This window comes from Prunus mume, linkage group LG2 (assembly GCF_029339155.1).
Source record: "Prunus mume cultivar Tortuosa linkage group LG2, ASM2933915v1, whole genome shotgun sequence".
Lineage (NCBI taxonomy): Eukaryota > Viridiplantae > Streptophyta > Magnoliopsida > Rosales > Rosaceae > Prunus > Prunus mume.
Window position 1 is genome coordinate 8,885,653 of NC_142699.1, and position 17,620 is coordinate 8,903,272.

Here is a 17,620-nt window from a genome sequence, read left to right on the forward strand (position 1 = left end):
GCTTATGCCATAATTTATGTTAGATAGCTTCGTTATTGTAATGGTCATTTTGTGGCTAGTTTGTATAAGCTATGCTAGTGACTTTTATGAATGCAATTCCATAATTTCTCAACAAAAAAAAAAGTTTTTAAGAGCTTCAAAATTCGGGTACTAAAATGAAATTAGTAAATTTAGGCTTTGGCCAAAAAAAAAAATTTACTTTTGGAAAAAGCCAAATCTTTTCAAAAAGACAGAAAAACCTCTCAACTTTCAAATCAAAGACATGCAAATGTAAAGGATTCCTTAAGAAATCCAAAATAAATAAGGACAATTTTGTCTACTTTGGCTTCTTTTATAAAATTTATCTCTCCTTTGTGTTTTTCCAAAGTCAAGTTGAGTTTGAGAAAGAGAAAAAAAAATCATTGGTTCCAAGAGCTATATTGTCACTAGATCGAACGGTGAATATCGAATCAGCCTCATCCTTAAGCCCACCCTCCCCGCCTTTCCATTCCAATTTCCACCCATTCCCGTTTTATACAGTTATACCGTACGGATTAGACTTTAGAGAGAGAAGAAGGAGATTTCTTTCCAGGCTTAAGACTATGTCGTTTTGCTCGTCCCTGTCATGTCCCAACTCTCTGTTTCTCTCCAAAACCAAACCTTTCTCTGTTGATATCAAACCTCCAACCGTCTCCCTCAGCTCTCGATTCAGAGCTTCTGCTGACGTTCCCGACTTCCTCTCAGCTGATTGGTTCTCTCTCTCTCTCTCTCTCTCTCTCTCTGAATTATTTAATGTTTAAATTCAAAGTTGATGTTGATGTTAATTTTGATTTCAAGCTCTGCTTTGATATAAGTTGGAGTTCATTATCTTTGAATTGCAGGTTAGAATCTCGCAAGAAGAAACCCTCTGGCCCCAGATTAAATGTAAGCATCTGATCATGCAAAAATGAGCACCGCCACCATTTCACTGATTGATTTTTCTCTTTCTTTTTAATATAGCATGTTGTCAATCTATGTGATAATATGACCTGTGCTCTAGTTTAGCGCAGAAGAAGCTGTTCAGCATCAGCTTGATGCCTTGAAGTACAACGACCAACCCCGTCAAGATTATGGCATCGAAGTCATGTACAGGGTAAAGTTCCTTCATTTCTTCTTCTGGGTTGGCTTTATGTTTCATATCACACTGAACAACAGGGTGGTCTTTGAACTGACAATTTTTTTTTCCCTTGTTGATAGTTTGCTGGGTTTGATCCTTTTGAGAGATCCACCTATTTTGGGCCATTCTTTGATTTGGGGCAGGTTGGTGCATTTTTGAATTTTCAATAGTTGTAGACTTGTAGTTGTACACCAATCCTGATATGATATATTATAGCTAATACTTTTGATCTCGGTTGTCTGCTTCACTGTGAGTGCAGTTTGAACGATTTCGGCGGATTTTTCACCATTCGACCTATAGAGTGTTGCTAGGCCACAAGGAGAGGAAGATGTTGAGCAGTTTGTTCGTAGAGGAGGTATGAGTTGCTGTTCAGTGTGATGCCTGCATAATAATTTGAGCTCTTATATGTGGTGTAACTTTTAGCTATCTGTCATACTAGTCTTAAGTTTTCTGATGTTAACAGTAAATTTGTGTTTCTAATCAACTGTCATTGTTTAATGAACTGTGAACTAGAACCGATTCAAGCAGCGGGTTTGGATACGAGGAAGTCGTCCAGAGGAAGAAGAAATATTTCAGTTCACAATGGTTCAGGTTGGTGAATATGTATTGTTTATGATAATTATCTCAAGGGAATAGGAGAATGGTGAACATGTCTATGCAGGATAGGTACACTATGGGAACTATAATTATGTCATACCAGCTCTGATTTGAAGCTTGTTGTTGGCAGAGGGTTGGAGGTTCATGGGATGGTTATTGGCTGACGGAGAGTTTACTTCATGATGGAGATGCTTTTGCTGGCGGCTTGGCTTATTGAACATTCGATGCAGCTATTCGGACAATGGTCATTCTAAAGGAGGGAGGCTGTTTATGCATGACATTTGCTCACCTACTTCCGACCTTAGAATTTGTACATATGGAAGAATAAGCAAAGCTGTTGTAATATGTTGTAATTATAGTATTTCTAGTTGAACTTTGTAAATCATATATTGTATATTCAGTTCTATATGTCATGTTAGTAGGCAGCATATATTTTTCCTCGTAAAACAAAAGAATAATCAAAGAGAGATATGGGCATTAATCCTTGTTGCTCAAGAGTTCTCAGTTCAGCAATTTATGTGCTACGTCTGAAGAGGATTCACTTCGGACTTTCAATTCCCCGGTCATTGCAGAATTGCGAATCCAAGCAACTTCCTCAGAAGAACCAGAAGGGGTTTTCCAGATATCCAATTTTTCCCCCCACTCAACATTTACAGATAAGTTGGATTGTAAAAGCGAAACAACTTTTGGCCCTTCGGCATTGTGGGAGGTCTTGCCAATCTCTCTCTCCCACTCATGGTGGCTTAGGTCAAGATACAAGGCTACTGATGTTAGGGCCATGTCACACAGATAGTGGCACATTACCTTAATAAAATGCTGAAATCACATACCTGGTCCAAATAAATTACAAAACTTTCAAGTGCTCATAAGCTAATCCAATCATTAAAAGACATTCATTTCTCTAAAAATATAGCAGATTAACTGTTACATGATTCAGCCTTCCAACAAATGTTAGCAAAGTTTATAATTCTAAAAACTAGACAAAATCCAGCGAAATAACAGAGATCAAAATTTAATGTAACAACTCCCCATTGATAGCTTTGACATATTATTTCTTTGTCTGAGTAATATACTTGGTAAGGACATAGCAGTCTGGAGGGGTGATGTTTGTGTAGTAATTCTGGATGGTTTCTGTGATTTCAAACCCAAATTTCTTATAGAAGTTTATGGCGTCCTCATTGTTTGTCTGAACATGCAAGTAAATTTCAGAAATATTTTGCTTGGAGCTCAGATCAAGAGAATGGTTCAACAGCTTTTTACCTGCACAAATACCAGAAATTAGATCAGAAAACCTGCACATACTTGTAAGCGTCCAGATTAACCAAATTTTTACCGTACCACCAAAAACTGTGAGGGATTTTTATTGACAACCTAATCTTAAATCAATTTGAAATTTCAAAGGCCACTGTACTGCATAACAAGTTGTATCCAGAAGGCAAAGTTAAACAAAGGATGGTTCATGCATTTCGACCAAAGTCATAAACAATAAACATGAATTTTTTGTTTCTCAAACAGAGCCCTACTGCCATACCAAAGTTACAAGAAGAAGAAACGTTGCTTGCTTACCAATGCCCAGCCCACGATATGGTGCTAAAACTCCCAGTGTCATGATGTACACACGGACAGCCCCACCTTCCTTCTTCTCAAGCCGGCATGCAATTGCACCAACACATATATCACTGAAATATGCTGTATAAAAATAACAGCAGGAATTAAAATTTCAACATCCATAATTTTTATCAATTTGGCATCCACAAGAGAGCTAAGGATGGCAAATCCCCAGAATGATAAATTCAGGACATACCTAAACACAATAGGTTTGTAATTTTCTTTACATGTACCAGGTATATCAATCAATCTAATCTCCTAGACCATACATGCACCTTCATCAAGAAACTATAAGAAATTGACTTGGACAGCTCAGTCAATAAGCATGTTAAATGATAGTCCCACAATTGGTCCTTACACATACACATTGTGCACATATAGTTCATAACAGGATACCTTTGAAAATGCTCAAGCCACTGTCCCACCCACTTCTTCATTCATGAGTTCTGACAAGTGTAGAAAAGGTAATGACCTTCTTTGCATGTCTAATAATAAGAGGACATACAACAGCAGTCCTTCCTAAAATCAAGCGGGCGTATTAAAAAAACCAACACTACAAAAATTTATTGGGGTAATATATTACGAAAACAAACAAAACTCATCAATGAAGACATTTTAACTTTCAAATCTTCTTTTTCTTTTATTGAGTAACCTTTCTGATTAAGAATTTGTGGGACAGTTAATCACTCCACTACCTCATCTTATGCTGCACATATGTAGTTCCTCACGGTTTTTTGAGAACATCAACAAGGAGAAACAAGTAGACTCTTGACTCACAAATATATCGAACCAAGCATTACTACACATATCTAAACTATCCCAAATCCCTGATAAAACAATAACTATCCTTTCCCCATTTACTTGAAGGCCCCCCAGTGCACCGTGTGTTATAAGTAAAATAGTGCATTTGTGTCATCAACATTCTTCAAAAGTGTAGCATTTTCATATGCAATGAGCTAAAAGCCAATATTTTCTAACACACACCATAATTTTTAAATAAGCAGAAGCAAATCAAACAACAAAGATTACAGACTACGCACGATGGAAAAAAGCCACGAAATACACAAACACACAGTAATTGGAGCATAGTTACAAGCTCAAATGACAGAAGCCAATCAAAGCTTTACAAATAAACGAGAACTATGAGAGATTTCAAGGCATTTTGCGTCAAAAAGCTACATTGGTAACACGAAATAAGCGAAACCCGGAAAAAATTATGAAAAAATAAGCAAGACCCAGAAGCGTAGCTCAACCTAGTTTGGTGAAATCGCCAGAAGCGAGGGCATCGGCGTAGTACTTGTCGTTGTAGCGAACTGGGAAGAGAGCAGTGTTGAGCTTCTTCAGCTGCATCACGTTCTTGTCCCTCAGCCCATCCAGTGAGCTTTGGACCTCACGCCCAGCCCCCATTTCTCCACAGATACTTTCACTTACAGAGAAGAAAAGCACAGAGAGGGTTTTGCGCAGAGAGAGAAGGGGAGAGAAGGGAGGGGGTGGATTTGTAATTTTATACGGACAGCGTATCTTTGGGTTTATGTAGTGGTCCGGGGGGACCTGGCCAGGGCCTAACTGGTGAAAGTATGAGATTCAAGCCCATTAACATATCTCTAAATGTATGCGGTATTTATTTTTTGGTTTTTTCTTTTTCTTACTAACTTTAAAAAAAAATTATATATATATTTAATTGGGTGCCACACGTAAGTTCTTTTGGCTCGATGTTGTGCTAGTCCTTGTCTTTGGTAGTGAGGTAGTAATCTCCTCCTAACTTTTTCATTTAAAAAATATATATATATATATTTTATATATTAAACCACAATTGGCCAATAGGTCTAGCCTAGTGAAAAAATGTTTTGACTTGCAGAATGTGATCTCAGATTGAAACTCTATGACATTTTGGTAATGTGTGTGAAAAAACCATCTTCCCCTACCTAACTTTGACCCAAAAAAAAAAGAAAAAAGGGAACAATTGTCGTTAGTTAGATTTATACTTGAGACTTCTTTCAATCAGGTGAAAATTATGTACTACAATATCAAAATATATTATCATTTTTACACGTAAAATTTCCACAAACTTCATATCATTATTCTGCATTATCTGTTACATTTTCTTCATCAATATATTTCATGTTCAATATTATTTATTTTTTCCTAGTAAGGACCACAAACATAACTCCACAAATATCTTGCCTCTAGAAAACCATCTTATCATGTGAGGCCATATGATTTTCTTGTAGTATTCCTACTGTCTCTTAGTCACAACTAACTTTCTTCAATTCACCAAAACAAGAGATTAAAAAAGAAGAAGAAAAGAACTCTCCTCTAGATGGAGAGAGAGACACTTCCAACCTTCTTCAATTCACCCAAAAAAAAACAGATAGAGAGAGAACACTGTGGCCTCTCTCGAGAGAGGAGAGAGAGGAGAGAGATGACTGATCAGAAGAAAAAGCCCAAGGCAGTGATAGTGGGAGGGAGCATAGCAGGGGTATCATGCGCACACACGCTCATATTAGCTGGGTGGGATGTTGTGGTGGTAGAGAAATCATTTGCAGCCCCAACTGGAAGCCCAACTGGGGCAGGACTTGGCCTTGACCCTCTGGCTCTAAAACTCATTCAGTCATGGATCAAAGAGCCTGAGCTTCTCAACAAGGCCACTCTACCCCTCACAATTGATCAGGTACAAACCTCAATTAATTCCCAATTCAATCTTGTTATATTGCAATTTTACAAGTTTCCTAGTTCAGAATTTTTTTCTTTTTGGCTATGTAGAATGATGCAATAGATGGTGAGAAAAAGGTAAAATGGACATTAACTAGAGATGAGGACTTCAACTGTAGAGCAGCACATTGGGCTGACCTACATGCCCTTCTGTACAATGCTCTACCACCAAACTTGTTTCTCTGGGGTCACCATTTCCTATCTTTCACTGTTTCTAGTGACAAGGGTTCAGTTAAAGTGAAGGCCACATCTCATCAAACGAATGAGATCATCGAAATCGTAGGCGATTTGCTTGTTGCAGCAGATGGGTGCCTCTCCTCTATCCGCCAAAGTTTTGTCCCTGACCATAAACTGAGGTTCGTGAAATGTCAACCCTTTTCATGAAAAAGTGTATATTTTCAGTTTGTGGTATGTTATGGTATTGATTGTAGATGGTTTTGTAGGTATTCAGGTTATTGTGCATGGAGAGGCGTTCTTGATTTTTCAGGAAATGAGAATTCAGAAACTATAATCGGCATCCGGAAGGCATACCCTGAACTTGGGAAATGCTTGTACTTTGGCTTAGGTTCTGAAAGTCACACTGTGCTATATGAGCTTCTGAACCAGAGGCTCAATTGGATTTGGTATGTCCACCAGCCAGAACCTGATCTGAAGCGTAACTCGATGACCACGAAAGCAGGCAGTTACGTGATCCAGAATATGCACAAAGAAGCGGAGAAGGTGTGGCTTCCAGAGTTTGTGAGAGTGATCAAAGAAACTAGGGACCCTTTCATCAATGCCATATATGACAGTGAACCCTTAGAACAAATCTACTGGGATAATGTGGTACTAGTTGGAGATTCGGCTCATCCCACAACTCCTCATGCCGTAAGAAGCACGAACATGTCGGTATTAGATGCTGCAGTGCTAGGCCAATGCCTGAAGAAGTGGGGAGCAGAAAATTTGCAATCAGCTCTTGAAGAATATCAGTCGATTCGGCTACCAGTTGTATCCAAACAAGTCTTGCACGCAAGGCGAATGGGTCGGATTAAACAAGGCCTGGTTCTTCCTGATCGACCGTCTTTCGACCCCAAGACTGCTAATTCAGAGGAATGCCAAGAGCTTCAACAGAGACTCATGCCTTTTTCAGTGATGTTCCTGCCATACTACTTTGATTTAAATGTTATGCTCCCGGAAATCGACCAGACAAATTGTCCTTCCAATTCGGTTGCTGAGATTTTAACAGAAGAATACCACTCCTTTTTGTATTTATTTTGATGCAATGCAGCCAATAAAGCATGATCTCTGTTTGAGTCTTATGTTCAAACTATTTATGGAAGAAAAAAAGGGTTATATGGCTACAATGATGAAAATTCAAATAGAAACTAGAAAACTGACATAGTTTGATGCACATAAAAATGGGGGAAAAAATTGGATACATGAACAAATCAGCTTCTTTCAGGGAGGTGGTCTTCACAAAAAATCATTACGTTATTCATTCAAAACTAAGATAATATTGTCTACCACCATGAATGAGGCAATGCTTAACTCATCCTTATACAATATTGAACAACCAGCTCTCCCACAAACTCATTCCCATCAGATTAAATACAGCCTAAGATTGATACAAGCGGGCAAATAATATTTCCACAGCAGTTTGAACGTTCCTATCACTAATGATGAAAAGAACAAAATACAGAAAATCATTTGCGCACATAACACGGTCATAATGTGTTGCCAAGTTCTACTGAGCAACAAATTATCATTTCGAAGGCCATGTTGCTTGAGCTGACATTATGATTCCCACAATCACTCCAAACAATCCAAGTGCGCTGCCAAAGATCTCAATCACAAGGATCTTCACAAAAAGTGAAGAGTTTTGGGCATCAGACAATGCACAGCTGCTTCCTATGATTCCCACACATAAACTGCCACAGAAACAAAATCCATATCAAAATCATCATATTGCAAGAACCACATAATTTTTTTGACTCCATAAAGAAAAACCACAAATGTGAGAAAGGAGGCTAAAGATATCAACCCGCAGACAAGGTTTGCAAAGCCCACGATAATCCCAGAGGCGAAGATGGCATATCCAGCTCTAAGAGACTCAGGCGCATATATCTTTGATGCTGGAACATTCTCCAACTTCGTTTGTAGAATAATCGCAACAATAACACCATATATAGCAACAGCTTCACAAAAGATTACACTGATACAACAGATGTATCCCATCGAAGTTAGTCCTTAACGTCAGACTTACGAATATATAATCAGTGCTATGTTTAAGTCAAAAATTCAACGTACATCATTCACTATAAAGAAGACTTCTAACAAAAATGGCAGTGAGCTTGAAGTGAAAGAAGATAACAAAACTTCCCACATTGGTATGAAGAAACAGTATTGAGGGGTGTTTTGAATAGATAGCACAATTCTCCATCCACCAATCAATTAACCAAGCTAGTTATATAAGTGATTGCCAAAAACAATTAGAACCATTTCTCAATTAAGACTAGACATCCTCTATCAAATCCAATTACTGGGATATCACTTCAGATCATCGTAATTATCTCAATTTCTGGGATTTACATTTTACTTTATAAGTTTGTGAATCGAAAAGCAGAGGTTAAACAAACATGTAATGGAGAAATTGTGTTAAATTTCATAGAAATCATTACCTAATGAGATTCTTAGAAGTGATACGAGGGGCCTTGATTGCTGCACCGATCAAACTGCTGCCAGTGATATAAATTCCCCTAATTTCCACACAACAATTTCCATAATTCAATACCAACTTCAAAGATTAAAAATTTAATTAAGAAATGAAGATAGGGCAAGGGAAAGAGAAGAACCAGGCGGCGCCGAGAACAGAGACGCCGATGGCAACGGCGATTCCGATGGCGGAGAATGTGTACGGAGAGATCTGGACTAGGGCGCGCGACCATGAGCTGGAGTAACCCACCACTACTGCACCTGACATCTTCGAAAACCCTTCTTCTGCTTCTGGTTCTTCTTCTGGGTATTAGAGGGAGGGTTTCTGATCTGATTGGTGTGAGATATTGTGATACGAGAAGTTGAGGAGGAGAGGGAAGGAGATGTGTGTCACACGTGCTCTGTGCGCGCTTGTTTCTCTTCCAGTCACTTATGCTTACTGGGTTGTTATTTTGGGTCTGGATTTGAAAGCGAAGAGGACTTTTACAATTGGGCTTCTAAACAGCTACTTCATGGTTTTTGGGAATTTCCTAGATGGTTCTTATTTTCTCATTTATTCTTTTACACTGATCTAAAATAAAAAATCAAAATTATAAGAATTTATCTTTAATAGGGGGTTTGAAAATTGAAGGAGGGTTTCATATCCACCATCGAATCAAACAAAGAAAGTTCTATAGTAGGGATTCATATCCCGTACGAACACATTTTCGAATTTTGAGTTGACATTCTCAATTTTGTAACGGTATAATTTAGATTTATGAGTGGTCGTTCTATTACTCCATTGTAATTAGTTTGATAGTCTTTTATTACTTTTGAAATAACTATTATGATTGTCTTCAAAGACCCATCTACCATGTCATGTCATAATTTTACTTTTCTTTGTCAAAATTTATTCAACAAAAAAAAAGGAGAGAGAGGCAACAAAAACAAAGTTCATTATGCAAAGGCAAACATGCCAAAAAGATATTAATTTTTTAACTGGATCATGAGAATCTCATTTCCCCCAATACACGATAGTTCGTTTTTTTTGGTTCCTTTAACTGGATCACGAGAATCTCATGTCTGGATTTGAAAGCGAAGGGGACTTTACAATTGGGCTTCTAAACAGCTACTTAATGGTTTTTGGGAAATTTCCTAGATGGTTCTTATTTTCTCATTTATTCTTTTTCACTGATCTCAAAAAAATAAAAATTAAAAGAATTTATCTTTAATAGGGGATTTGAAGGAGGGTTTCATATCCACCATCAAATCAAACAAGGAAAATTCTATAGTAGGGATTCATATCTCATACGAACACGTTTTCGAATTTTGAATTGATATTCTCAATTTTGTAATGGTATAGTTTAGATTTGTGAGTTGCCGTTGTATGCTCCATTATAAGAAAATGGTATGATTGTCTTTAAAGACCCATCTACCATGTCATGTCATAATTTTACTTTTCCTCGTCAAGGTTTCTTAAATAAAAAAAAATAGAGAGAGGCAACAAAAACAGAGTTCATTATGCAAAGGCAAACATGGCAAAATGATATTAATTTTTTAACTGGATCATGAGAATCTCATTTCCCCCAATACACGAGAGTTTGTTTTCTCTGGTTCCTTGGATGGACCCTTCAACCAACCTTCATCTCGAATTGCAACCAATAAATAAGGGCCTTGATCATCATCAGAAATCCCAGCCAGATCCTAGAAATGGCCGAGATCATCACAATCATTTGCAAACGCACCGTAGTGAGCACAAAGCCAGTCCAAGCAGGAAAAAGCTACCCCCTATCTGTCCTTGACCGCCATATGGAACACAACCATCTTAGGATGGTCTTGTATTACCCATCAATGGGTGCCCCAACAGAGCCGGGTGAGATCACAGGGAGGCTCAGAGAGTCCCTCGCCGTCACGCTTACACATTTCCCGATCGTTACAGGCCGGTTGCAGAAGAATGACAATGATCAGTGGATGATCAAGTGCAATGATGCTGGTGTGAGAATGCTGGAAGCTAAGGCAAAAGGGAGTTTGGAGGAGTGGCTAAGGAATGTGGATAGGGACAAGGAGCTTATGCTTGTTTATTGGGAGGAAATGTACCATAAGCCTTACTTTTGGTCAACATTTTATGTTCAGGTTTATATTATATAATTATATTCACATTCTGACAACATAAAATTTTCTCTCGTAATATTAGTAGTGTCTTTATTTTTGTGTGTGTGCAGATTACTGAATTTGAGGATGGTGGATTGGCAATTGGGCTAAGTTGCACTCATCTCCTTGCAGATCCTACTTGTGCCACCATGTTCATCAAGGCTTGGGCTGACACATCCTTTCTGGGCAAAATGATGAGTCCTCTGTTTTTCTATCCGTTGCCGCCGCGGAGACCCGGCAACACAAGGCCCAACTACAAGCCCTATAATTCATTGATCAACCACTACAAAGCCTCCATCAACAAGTCCAATGATCTTGTAGACAAAAAGCACACAACTGTTAGTTTCAGTTTTTCGGACGACATGGTTCGGGCCTGCATGGAAATGGCCCAGCCCAATGGTGCAAATGACAAATTAAGCCCATCACCATTTGAGGCCTTGGCTGGGCTATTTTGGGTCTGTATTAGCAAGGTCAAAGGAATGAGAAATGGGCTTATTGACATGTCCATATCTTTGGATGTGAGAAAGGTTTTGGGTTTGGATAAAGGCTTCTTTGGAAATAGCACTGTTTATAACAAGGTCCATCTAGAGAGTTTCCAAGAAAATAGTCTATCACAAGCTGCAACTTCCATAGGTGAAGTTGTAGCAAAAATGGACAATAAGGGAATCATGGATTTGATCGAATGGCTTCGATGCAACGATGACCAATCTCCTTCGTTGATGAACAATTGCGATCTCATTTGTGCTAGCTTAGAAGCTGTGGACCCGTTTTTAGCAATTTTTGAAGATGGAATTGCACCGATTCATGTTTCATGTTATATCGAGCCGGTGCTAGGATTAGGGAAAGTCTTGATCCTTCCAGCAAAACCTAGAGATGGTCAACTAAGTAGGGTAGTAATGGTTACACTTCCACGTGATGAGGTAACCAAGCTATGTGAAACCGATCTTATTTTACAACTCTCTCCAACCATCTTGATGGATTTGAACAAAACCTAGCTGGGCTTCTAAAGTACAATACAAGGGTTGAACCGTATCCCAACAAAAATTGAGTTTTGAAGCCAATGGTCAGAATTTAAGTTAGTACTATTTATGAGAGCATCAAATGTATTCAAATGGGTGTGACAAGCCGTCCAGTTATATATGTATACGTTTATTTTCTTCAATTGTTGTTTTGATTTTGTAGCCTTGATTGATAGGAGGCTTGTATTCATCATGGTGGTGACAAGCGTCCAAGTAAACCCATCAAAACTGGACACGTTTCATGCTACCACAAAACCTTCAATTTCCGCAGACCACTAGACATTACTGTTAAACATGTCATAGGATAGTAGTAGAATGGAAAACATGTACTATTTTATTAAATATCCGCCCACCAATTTCCTTAATTTTATATATATTTATTTTTAGTATTCATTGTTCTTTTCTCCTCCATATTTCCAAACTAGATTGTGTCCCCTCATCCAATCTTTAGCAGAAGCTCTCAAAGCGTGACGTGTATGTTTCAACCACAGGAGGTTACATACAATGTATTTGTGAAGCTAAGTATTTATTTCCTTTTTTTTTCTTTTCAATTTTTTATATAATTAAACTATATATATTATAATCTTTAATATATTACGAAAACTTAGAATGAGAATCGGTTTAATTCAAATCTTATAAACGACAGTTATAAATAGGAAAATATATAGGTCAAACTATGAGGCATTACCTTCACCAATCGCCCGGCCATATACATAATTATATATACTTTCTGGATTAGAGAAGCATAAGCAAAGGTCTACACAGCTAATGCCCCTGATTTAAGGGGAAATAGGTTATTATTTAACAGAATTTGGACAAGCAGTTTTCTGAAAATAACTTGTATTTTGATTGAGACAGACAGCACCTGCACCTGCAACTGGAACTATGATGTGCCACTTCTCCAAACAGAGCTTAAATAATGATGCTGGTGTTGCAGTTGATGAAGCATCTTACTTGGTGGATTTGGAATTTTGGATATATGCTCTCTTCTGTCCATAATTTCTGAGATTAATATACACATTCATACAGAGACAAATGAATAATACATGAAACAAACTGTTAATATAGCCTGACCTATATTGACCAAAAATATTATAAAAAAACAGTATAAATAAAATAAAAAAGAGCATAATAAAAGGGGTGACCACCTACTACTTTGAGTTTTATGTTTATTTATTTATCTTACATCTTAATCTTAAATAAATTAATACATGATTTTTAACTATTTAGGCTGGAAAGGTATAGTTAGTAGCTACCAAGTACATAGTACTCTATTATTATTCCTATGCAATTTCAAAAAATTAAAGTTAAAATTTTAGTAAAGAAAAATAACTGCGTCAGCCGGGAGTCGAACCCGGGTCTATTGCTTGGAAGGCAATTATCCTAACCGTTGGACTACTGACGCAGATTGCGGGCTGAATTTGTAAACTTTTATTACTTAAAGGGTATATACGATGTAGCCTAGCTAAGTAAGTCTATCCTAATAGTAGCTTTCTATGTCAAGTTGTCAACCCTTGATGGGTGGCCAATTTTGTTTTGGATGAACGACGTCATTTTGAGGTTGAACAGTCAATGATTTCTGCGGCCAAGATAAAATTAATTAAGACAGTTAATCATACGGATGACCTCATATAAAATGGCAGTGTTGGCATCATGTGTAACTGAATCAAAAAAGATTTCTATTTATAAAACAAGCCCCCCAACTCGGCCAGGCATTCCCAATTAGTCAATCTCTATCTAGCCAATAAGATGAAATTAGCTCCATATTAATATATAAAAAATTACGTAATTAGCTCTATGTAGCATGCCAACAACGACAATCATAGTTAATTATATGAATGACGAATTGATTATCTATAATCAAACTCTTTTGAGCATAATGCAAAACAACTAACTTTTTCTTGAGGGGGAGATTCCATGGTTTGTCGTTTCATTAACTTGCAACTCTACGTATATATCCATTAGAAAACTGCACACAAGTTGTGTAGTTTTGCATGCAAATTCATGGTTTCTCCATCCTCACTTTCAATATTTATATATTGTTTTGTCTCTTTATTCAAACACAAACACCATAACATAAAACTATAAATATAGGAAACTTGATCAATTTTAGTTTTTCAACATCCGTACACCAGACATGAAGTAGAAAATACAACGGATCAAATCATTGAGAACTCCCATGCAGCCCATGACCTTTAACCTAGTTTACAGCAATATGACATTGGCAAGGTGGCATTATATTTTTGGAGTTCGGTTAATGAGTATGAGTTTAGCTAATTGGCACCGAGGTTCGACGCTTGATATTGGTAAAAATTTGTAGAGAACCAATTTAACTAATATCCCTCCTCCCCCTCCCAACGATTGGCAAAAAAACAAAAAAAACTTATTCGAAGTTCCGTCGAGCTCGTTTAATTAATAAAACTAAAGATTTTGGGTTGGCATCAAGCAACTTCCACTTAGATGCATGTACCCAAAAAAATAGCTAATTAATATCATACTATACATAACATATAGTGTAATATACATTAATAATAATAATAAGATTATAAGAGGGGGGAAAATAATTGGTTGACCATATGGACCGACATATCTTCTCCGGATGTGTGGGGATTTTGTACACATGGGACATATGATCATATAGATCCAATTAATCTCGATGGTTCCTGTAAAAATAAATAAATAAAATCTTGCTGCTGGGCTTGGACAAACCTTTGGCAAGAGCCAAGAGCCGCACGCATAGGCATTTTACGTTGAGCTTCGGTATTTTCTTTTCTTTTTTATGTTAAGGATTTGATTTACGTTTTTAGATAATTATTTCCAAAATAGATAGTTATTACGAAAAATGCACGTTTATGATTTAAGTGGTTCCACCTTTGACCTATATTATTATAGGAAAAAAAAAACCTTTGACCTAATTCAGTTTTAAATAATAAAGAATAAAGATTACGAAAATTTTCTCGGCCAAAGGTCTATCATCAGAGCAATACAGCCAAACATCCAGCTCCAGATGCATCTTATTGACTGGAAGAGGAGCTCAAATCGCTTTTGGATGCTAACTTAAATGTATATAAATTTTGCAACTAATGTAATGGTTTGGTTTGGAGTGATTGTTGTTCTAAATAAAGTTCTGGGTTTGAGTCCATAAGCATTCGTGTTGTGTGTGTGAATTTAGTATATTATCGTCCCTCTCAATAAGAAAAGTCTTATTGTCATAAAAGTCAAAATAAATTCAATCTTGTCATATCTACATTCACATTTGTTCAATCCTAATACTGTTATTCTGATGAACAGAAAAGAAAGCAAATTGCGATTCGTATAGGGTCGATGGCTATCAGATATTCATATTGTAAATGGTATAAATTAAGTGGAACATCACTAATCTTTGTTTAATCAATAGAGAATGGAAATTCAAACTCATGACGTTTTAAGACATTAGGAAAAGAAAGAAGGATCATAATACCCAGACTTAGTTCGTAAACGTCACTAATCTTTGAATTCCAACCAGGTACATGCATGGTTTCATAAGATTATTTTAGGGATATTACGGAGTTTCTTGTTGACATTATTTTTCTAGTCCTAGTACATGTGCACAACTTTTGTTTTTTTGTTTTGTTTTGTTTTTTTCTCGAAGTTCAAGCATCAATAGTATCCAAGTTCTTTTAGTTTTTTGAAGATTCTGACGGTTCAAAAGAAATGTGAAAACGTTTCATTGTTTCTAAGAAATGGGAAATCGTTTTTTCAATTTCTTTTGGTTTAAGAAATAGGAAAAAGTTGGTAAAGAGTCTATATATTATAGTTTTGTTATTCTGAATATTTATTAAGTTTGAACAGATGCTCATGAAGTAAGCAATAACGTCTTAAACTTTTCCTTCCATGGCTTGTTGCTCAAGTAATCCTTGATCAAAAGCTATAATTAAAGCCACCGTTTTTCTCTCCATTTAATGCAAACAATAACCTACCGTTTTCTGTCCAATTTAAATTTTCAGCATGACCAACAGTGTCTAGTCCAGTGAAAAAAAGGTTTTGACTTGCAGACTAGTAGGTAGTTTAAACTATCGCTTATAGTAAAAAAATAAAAAATCTTCAACGTGTGTTTGACACTTGAAGTTGGAACTCTTACTAGAAAACTGACACCTATTAGCCAAATTATTGGAATTAGACTTCATTATTATTAAGATAACGTTAATTAATTTTAATCCTAAACCCTTTAAAAAAATTTCCTTGCAAAACAGGTCTTTCCGGAAGCCATATATGCCATAGAATCAACGACCCTCATAGACCATTCGGAGTCAACCCACGAAAGATTCTTATTATTAATTTTTGTTTGGCTTAGTGGAAAGCCCACATGAAAACATGCATTGCATGTAAAGGCAAGATCTTTTTCAAGATTTGGATTGTCTTTGCTGGGATGATCCCAACCCTTGATCTTCATACTCTCAACCCACGTCCAGCTATAGTTTGATCTAACACCGTTGACAACAGAAATATAAAAAAATTCAATTCATTTGTCATGATTTTCTTTTGACTTCTGAACTATTTTCTCCTATTTGAAATGAGATGGAAGGTGTGTTGTGTTTTATTTTTGTTTTCTAAGAGAAGAGAGCATCTTAAGGGATGAAGCAATTAATCTATGTGACAACTCCACATGAAAATTTAATACCACAAGAATGTCACTCCAGCCCACTCTTCCATTTCTATTATTCTATTACAATCTTCTGTATCGTGTAAATAATACAGAAAATCCCTCATCATGTTTATGCGTGTGGTTTGAAGTATGACTTTGGAAATGCTTGAGCTTTGATTGCTAGCCAAGAAACTTCCCTCTTTCCAGGAAAAAAAAGGTACAAGACTGCCAAGAAGTTCTGTCAAAGGAGAGGAAAATCCCTTTTGGGCTTTGATTGTCTGCCACGAAATGAAGACTAAATAATGCCAGAAACTTCCCCAAAAAACGTCAGTGTACAGGTAAACAAAAACGACCTTGAACCAAAATGCAACATTTCTTCTTCTTCTTCCTCCTCCTCCCTTGTGAACAAAACGTGCTTATTTTAACCAGGAATTGCGTTAACCAGACTGCATGTTCCATGTTACTAATTCAATCTTATCTTTGGAATTACTGAACAAATCTAATATATAATGGTGTAATTAATTTAAAAGTAGATATTGGATATATCATGCGAGATTTGTACAGCCTCAGTACAATGGCTTACAGATTCTTTCACTTACTTACTCATTCATTATCATTATTAAATGAAGTCGGCAATCCATATAATATTATTTGGATTTTGAGGTCTTGGACAGCTCAAACAAAATGGCACTTCATTCAAACTTAGATGTGAAAATGGGAAACACTAAAAATCGATTTCTTAGTAATTTCCCCTGCATTTCCTGATAATCTCAGTATTTTTTTTTTTTTTAAAACTAACATAGGATATTTGCGAAGATAGTGGTACAACGGGACAAAGCATCCATAACAAAGTTATGATGTTAGCCATAATTAAATACCAAACTCATTAGCCAATGGGGTCTAGCTCAGTGAGGTAAAGAGCTTGATTTTCATATCATTGGTCTCAGGTTCCTCCCATTAAAGCATCTCCACCCACAAGGGCTAAGTCTAAGGCAAGGGCAAGCAAGGGCTGCAACTATTTACGTGAATAGTGTCAGCCTTTGCATTTGTGGTTTCACCCATGAGGGCAAAGTCTAAGGCAAGTCAAGGGCAAGAAAAAAAAAA

At 36.8% G+C, this 17,620-nt stretch overlaps 5 protein-coding genes and 1 non-coding gene across 6 annotated transcripts; 3 read left to right on the forward strand and 3 right to left on the reverse strand.

The window, feature by feature from the left end:
* Positions 1-489: 489 nt before the first annotated feature.
* Positions 490-2,140, forward strand: LOC103320051 (DNA-directed RNA polymerase subunit beta). The gene is made up of 7 exons (XM_008221663.2): positions 490-730; positions 861-903; positions 1,019-1,111; positions 1,216-1,278; positions 1,395-1,490; positions 1,649-1,726; positions 1,863-2,140. Exons 1-7 carry the CDS (start codon positions 582-584, stop codon positions 1,947-1,949), a joined length of 609 nt encoding a protein of 202 aa, XP_008219885.2. The 5' UTR covers positions 490-581; the 3' UTR covers positions 1,950-2,140.
* Positions 2,141-2,537: 397 nt separating this feature from the next.
* Positions 2,538-4,842, reverse strand: LOC103320050 (Acyl-CoA N-acyltransferases (NAT) superfamily protein). Its single transcript, XM_008221662.3, has 3 exons — positions 4,594-4,842; positions 3,299-3,421; positions 2,538-2,992 (listed from the first exon to the last, which is right to left on the reverse strand). The coding sequence occupies exons 1-3, from the start codon at positions 4,745-4,747 to the stop codon at positions 2,781-2,783; spliced, it is 489 nt and encodes a 162-aa protein (XP_008219884.1). The 5' UTR covers positions 4,748-4,842; the 3' UTR covers positions 2,538-2,780.
* An 817-nt stretch (positions 4,843-5,659) lies between these two features.
* On the forward strand, positions 5,660-7,344 carry LOC103320049 (FAD/NAD(P)-binding oxidoreductase family protein). The gene is given in 4 exon segments (XM_008221661.3): positions 5,660-6,011; positions 6,104-6,408; positions 6,496-7,172; positions 7,175-7,344. Coding segments are annotated over 4 exon segments (1,365 nt in total). The 5' UTR covers position 5,660; the 3' UTR covers positions 7,207-7,344.
* Positions 7,345-7,503: 159 nt separating this feature from the next.
* Positions 7,504-9,147, reverse strand: LOC103320048 (ATPase, F0/V0 complex, subunit C protein). Its single transcript, XM_008221659.2, has 4 exons — positions 8,884-9,147; positions 8,710-8,787; positions 8,073-8,243; positions 7,504-7,959 (listed from the first exon to the last, which is right to left on the reverse strand). The coding sequence occupies exons 1-4, from the start codon at positions 9,009-9,011 to the stop codon at positions 7,794-7,796; spliced, it is 543 nt and encodes a 180-aa protein (XP_008219881.1). The 5' UTR covers positions 9,012-9,147; the 3' UTR covers positions 7,504-7,793.
* A 1,265-nt stretch (positions 9,148-10,412) lies between these two features.
* Positions 10,413-12,035, forward strand: LOC103320076 (HXXXD-type acyl-transferase family protein). Its single transcript, XM_008221692.3, has 2 exons — positions 10,413-10,855; positions 10,945-12,035. Exons 1-2 carry the CDS (start codon positions 10,433-10,435, stop codon positions 11,866-11,868), a joined length of 1,347 nt encoding a protein of 448 aa, XP_008219914.2. The 5' UTR covers positions 10,413-10,432; the 3' UTR covers positions 11,869-12,035.
* A 1,190-nt stretch (positions 12,036-13,225) lies between these two features.
* On the reverse strand, positions 13,226-13,297 carry TRNAG-UCC (transfer RNA glycine (anticodon UCC)). The gene has a single exon. It is a non-coding gene; the product is annotated as a tRNA-Gly (tRNA).
* Positions 13,298-17,620: the final 4,323 nt, after the last annotated feature.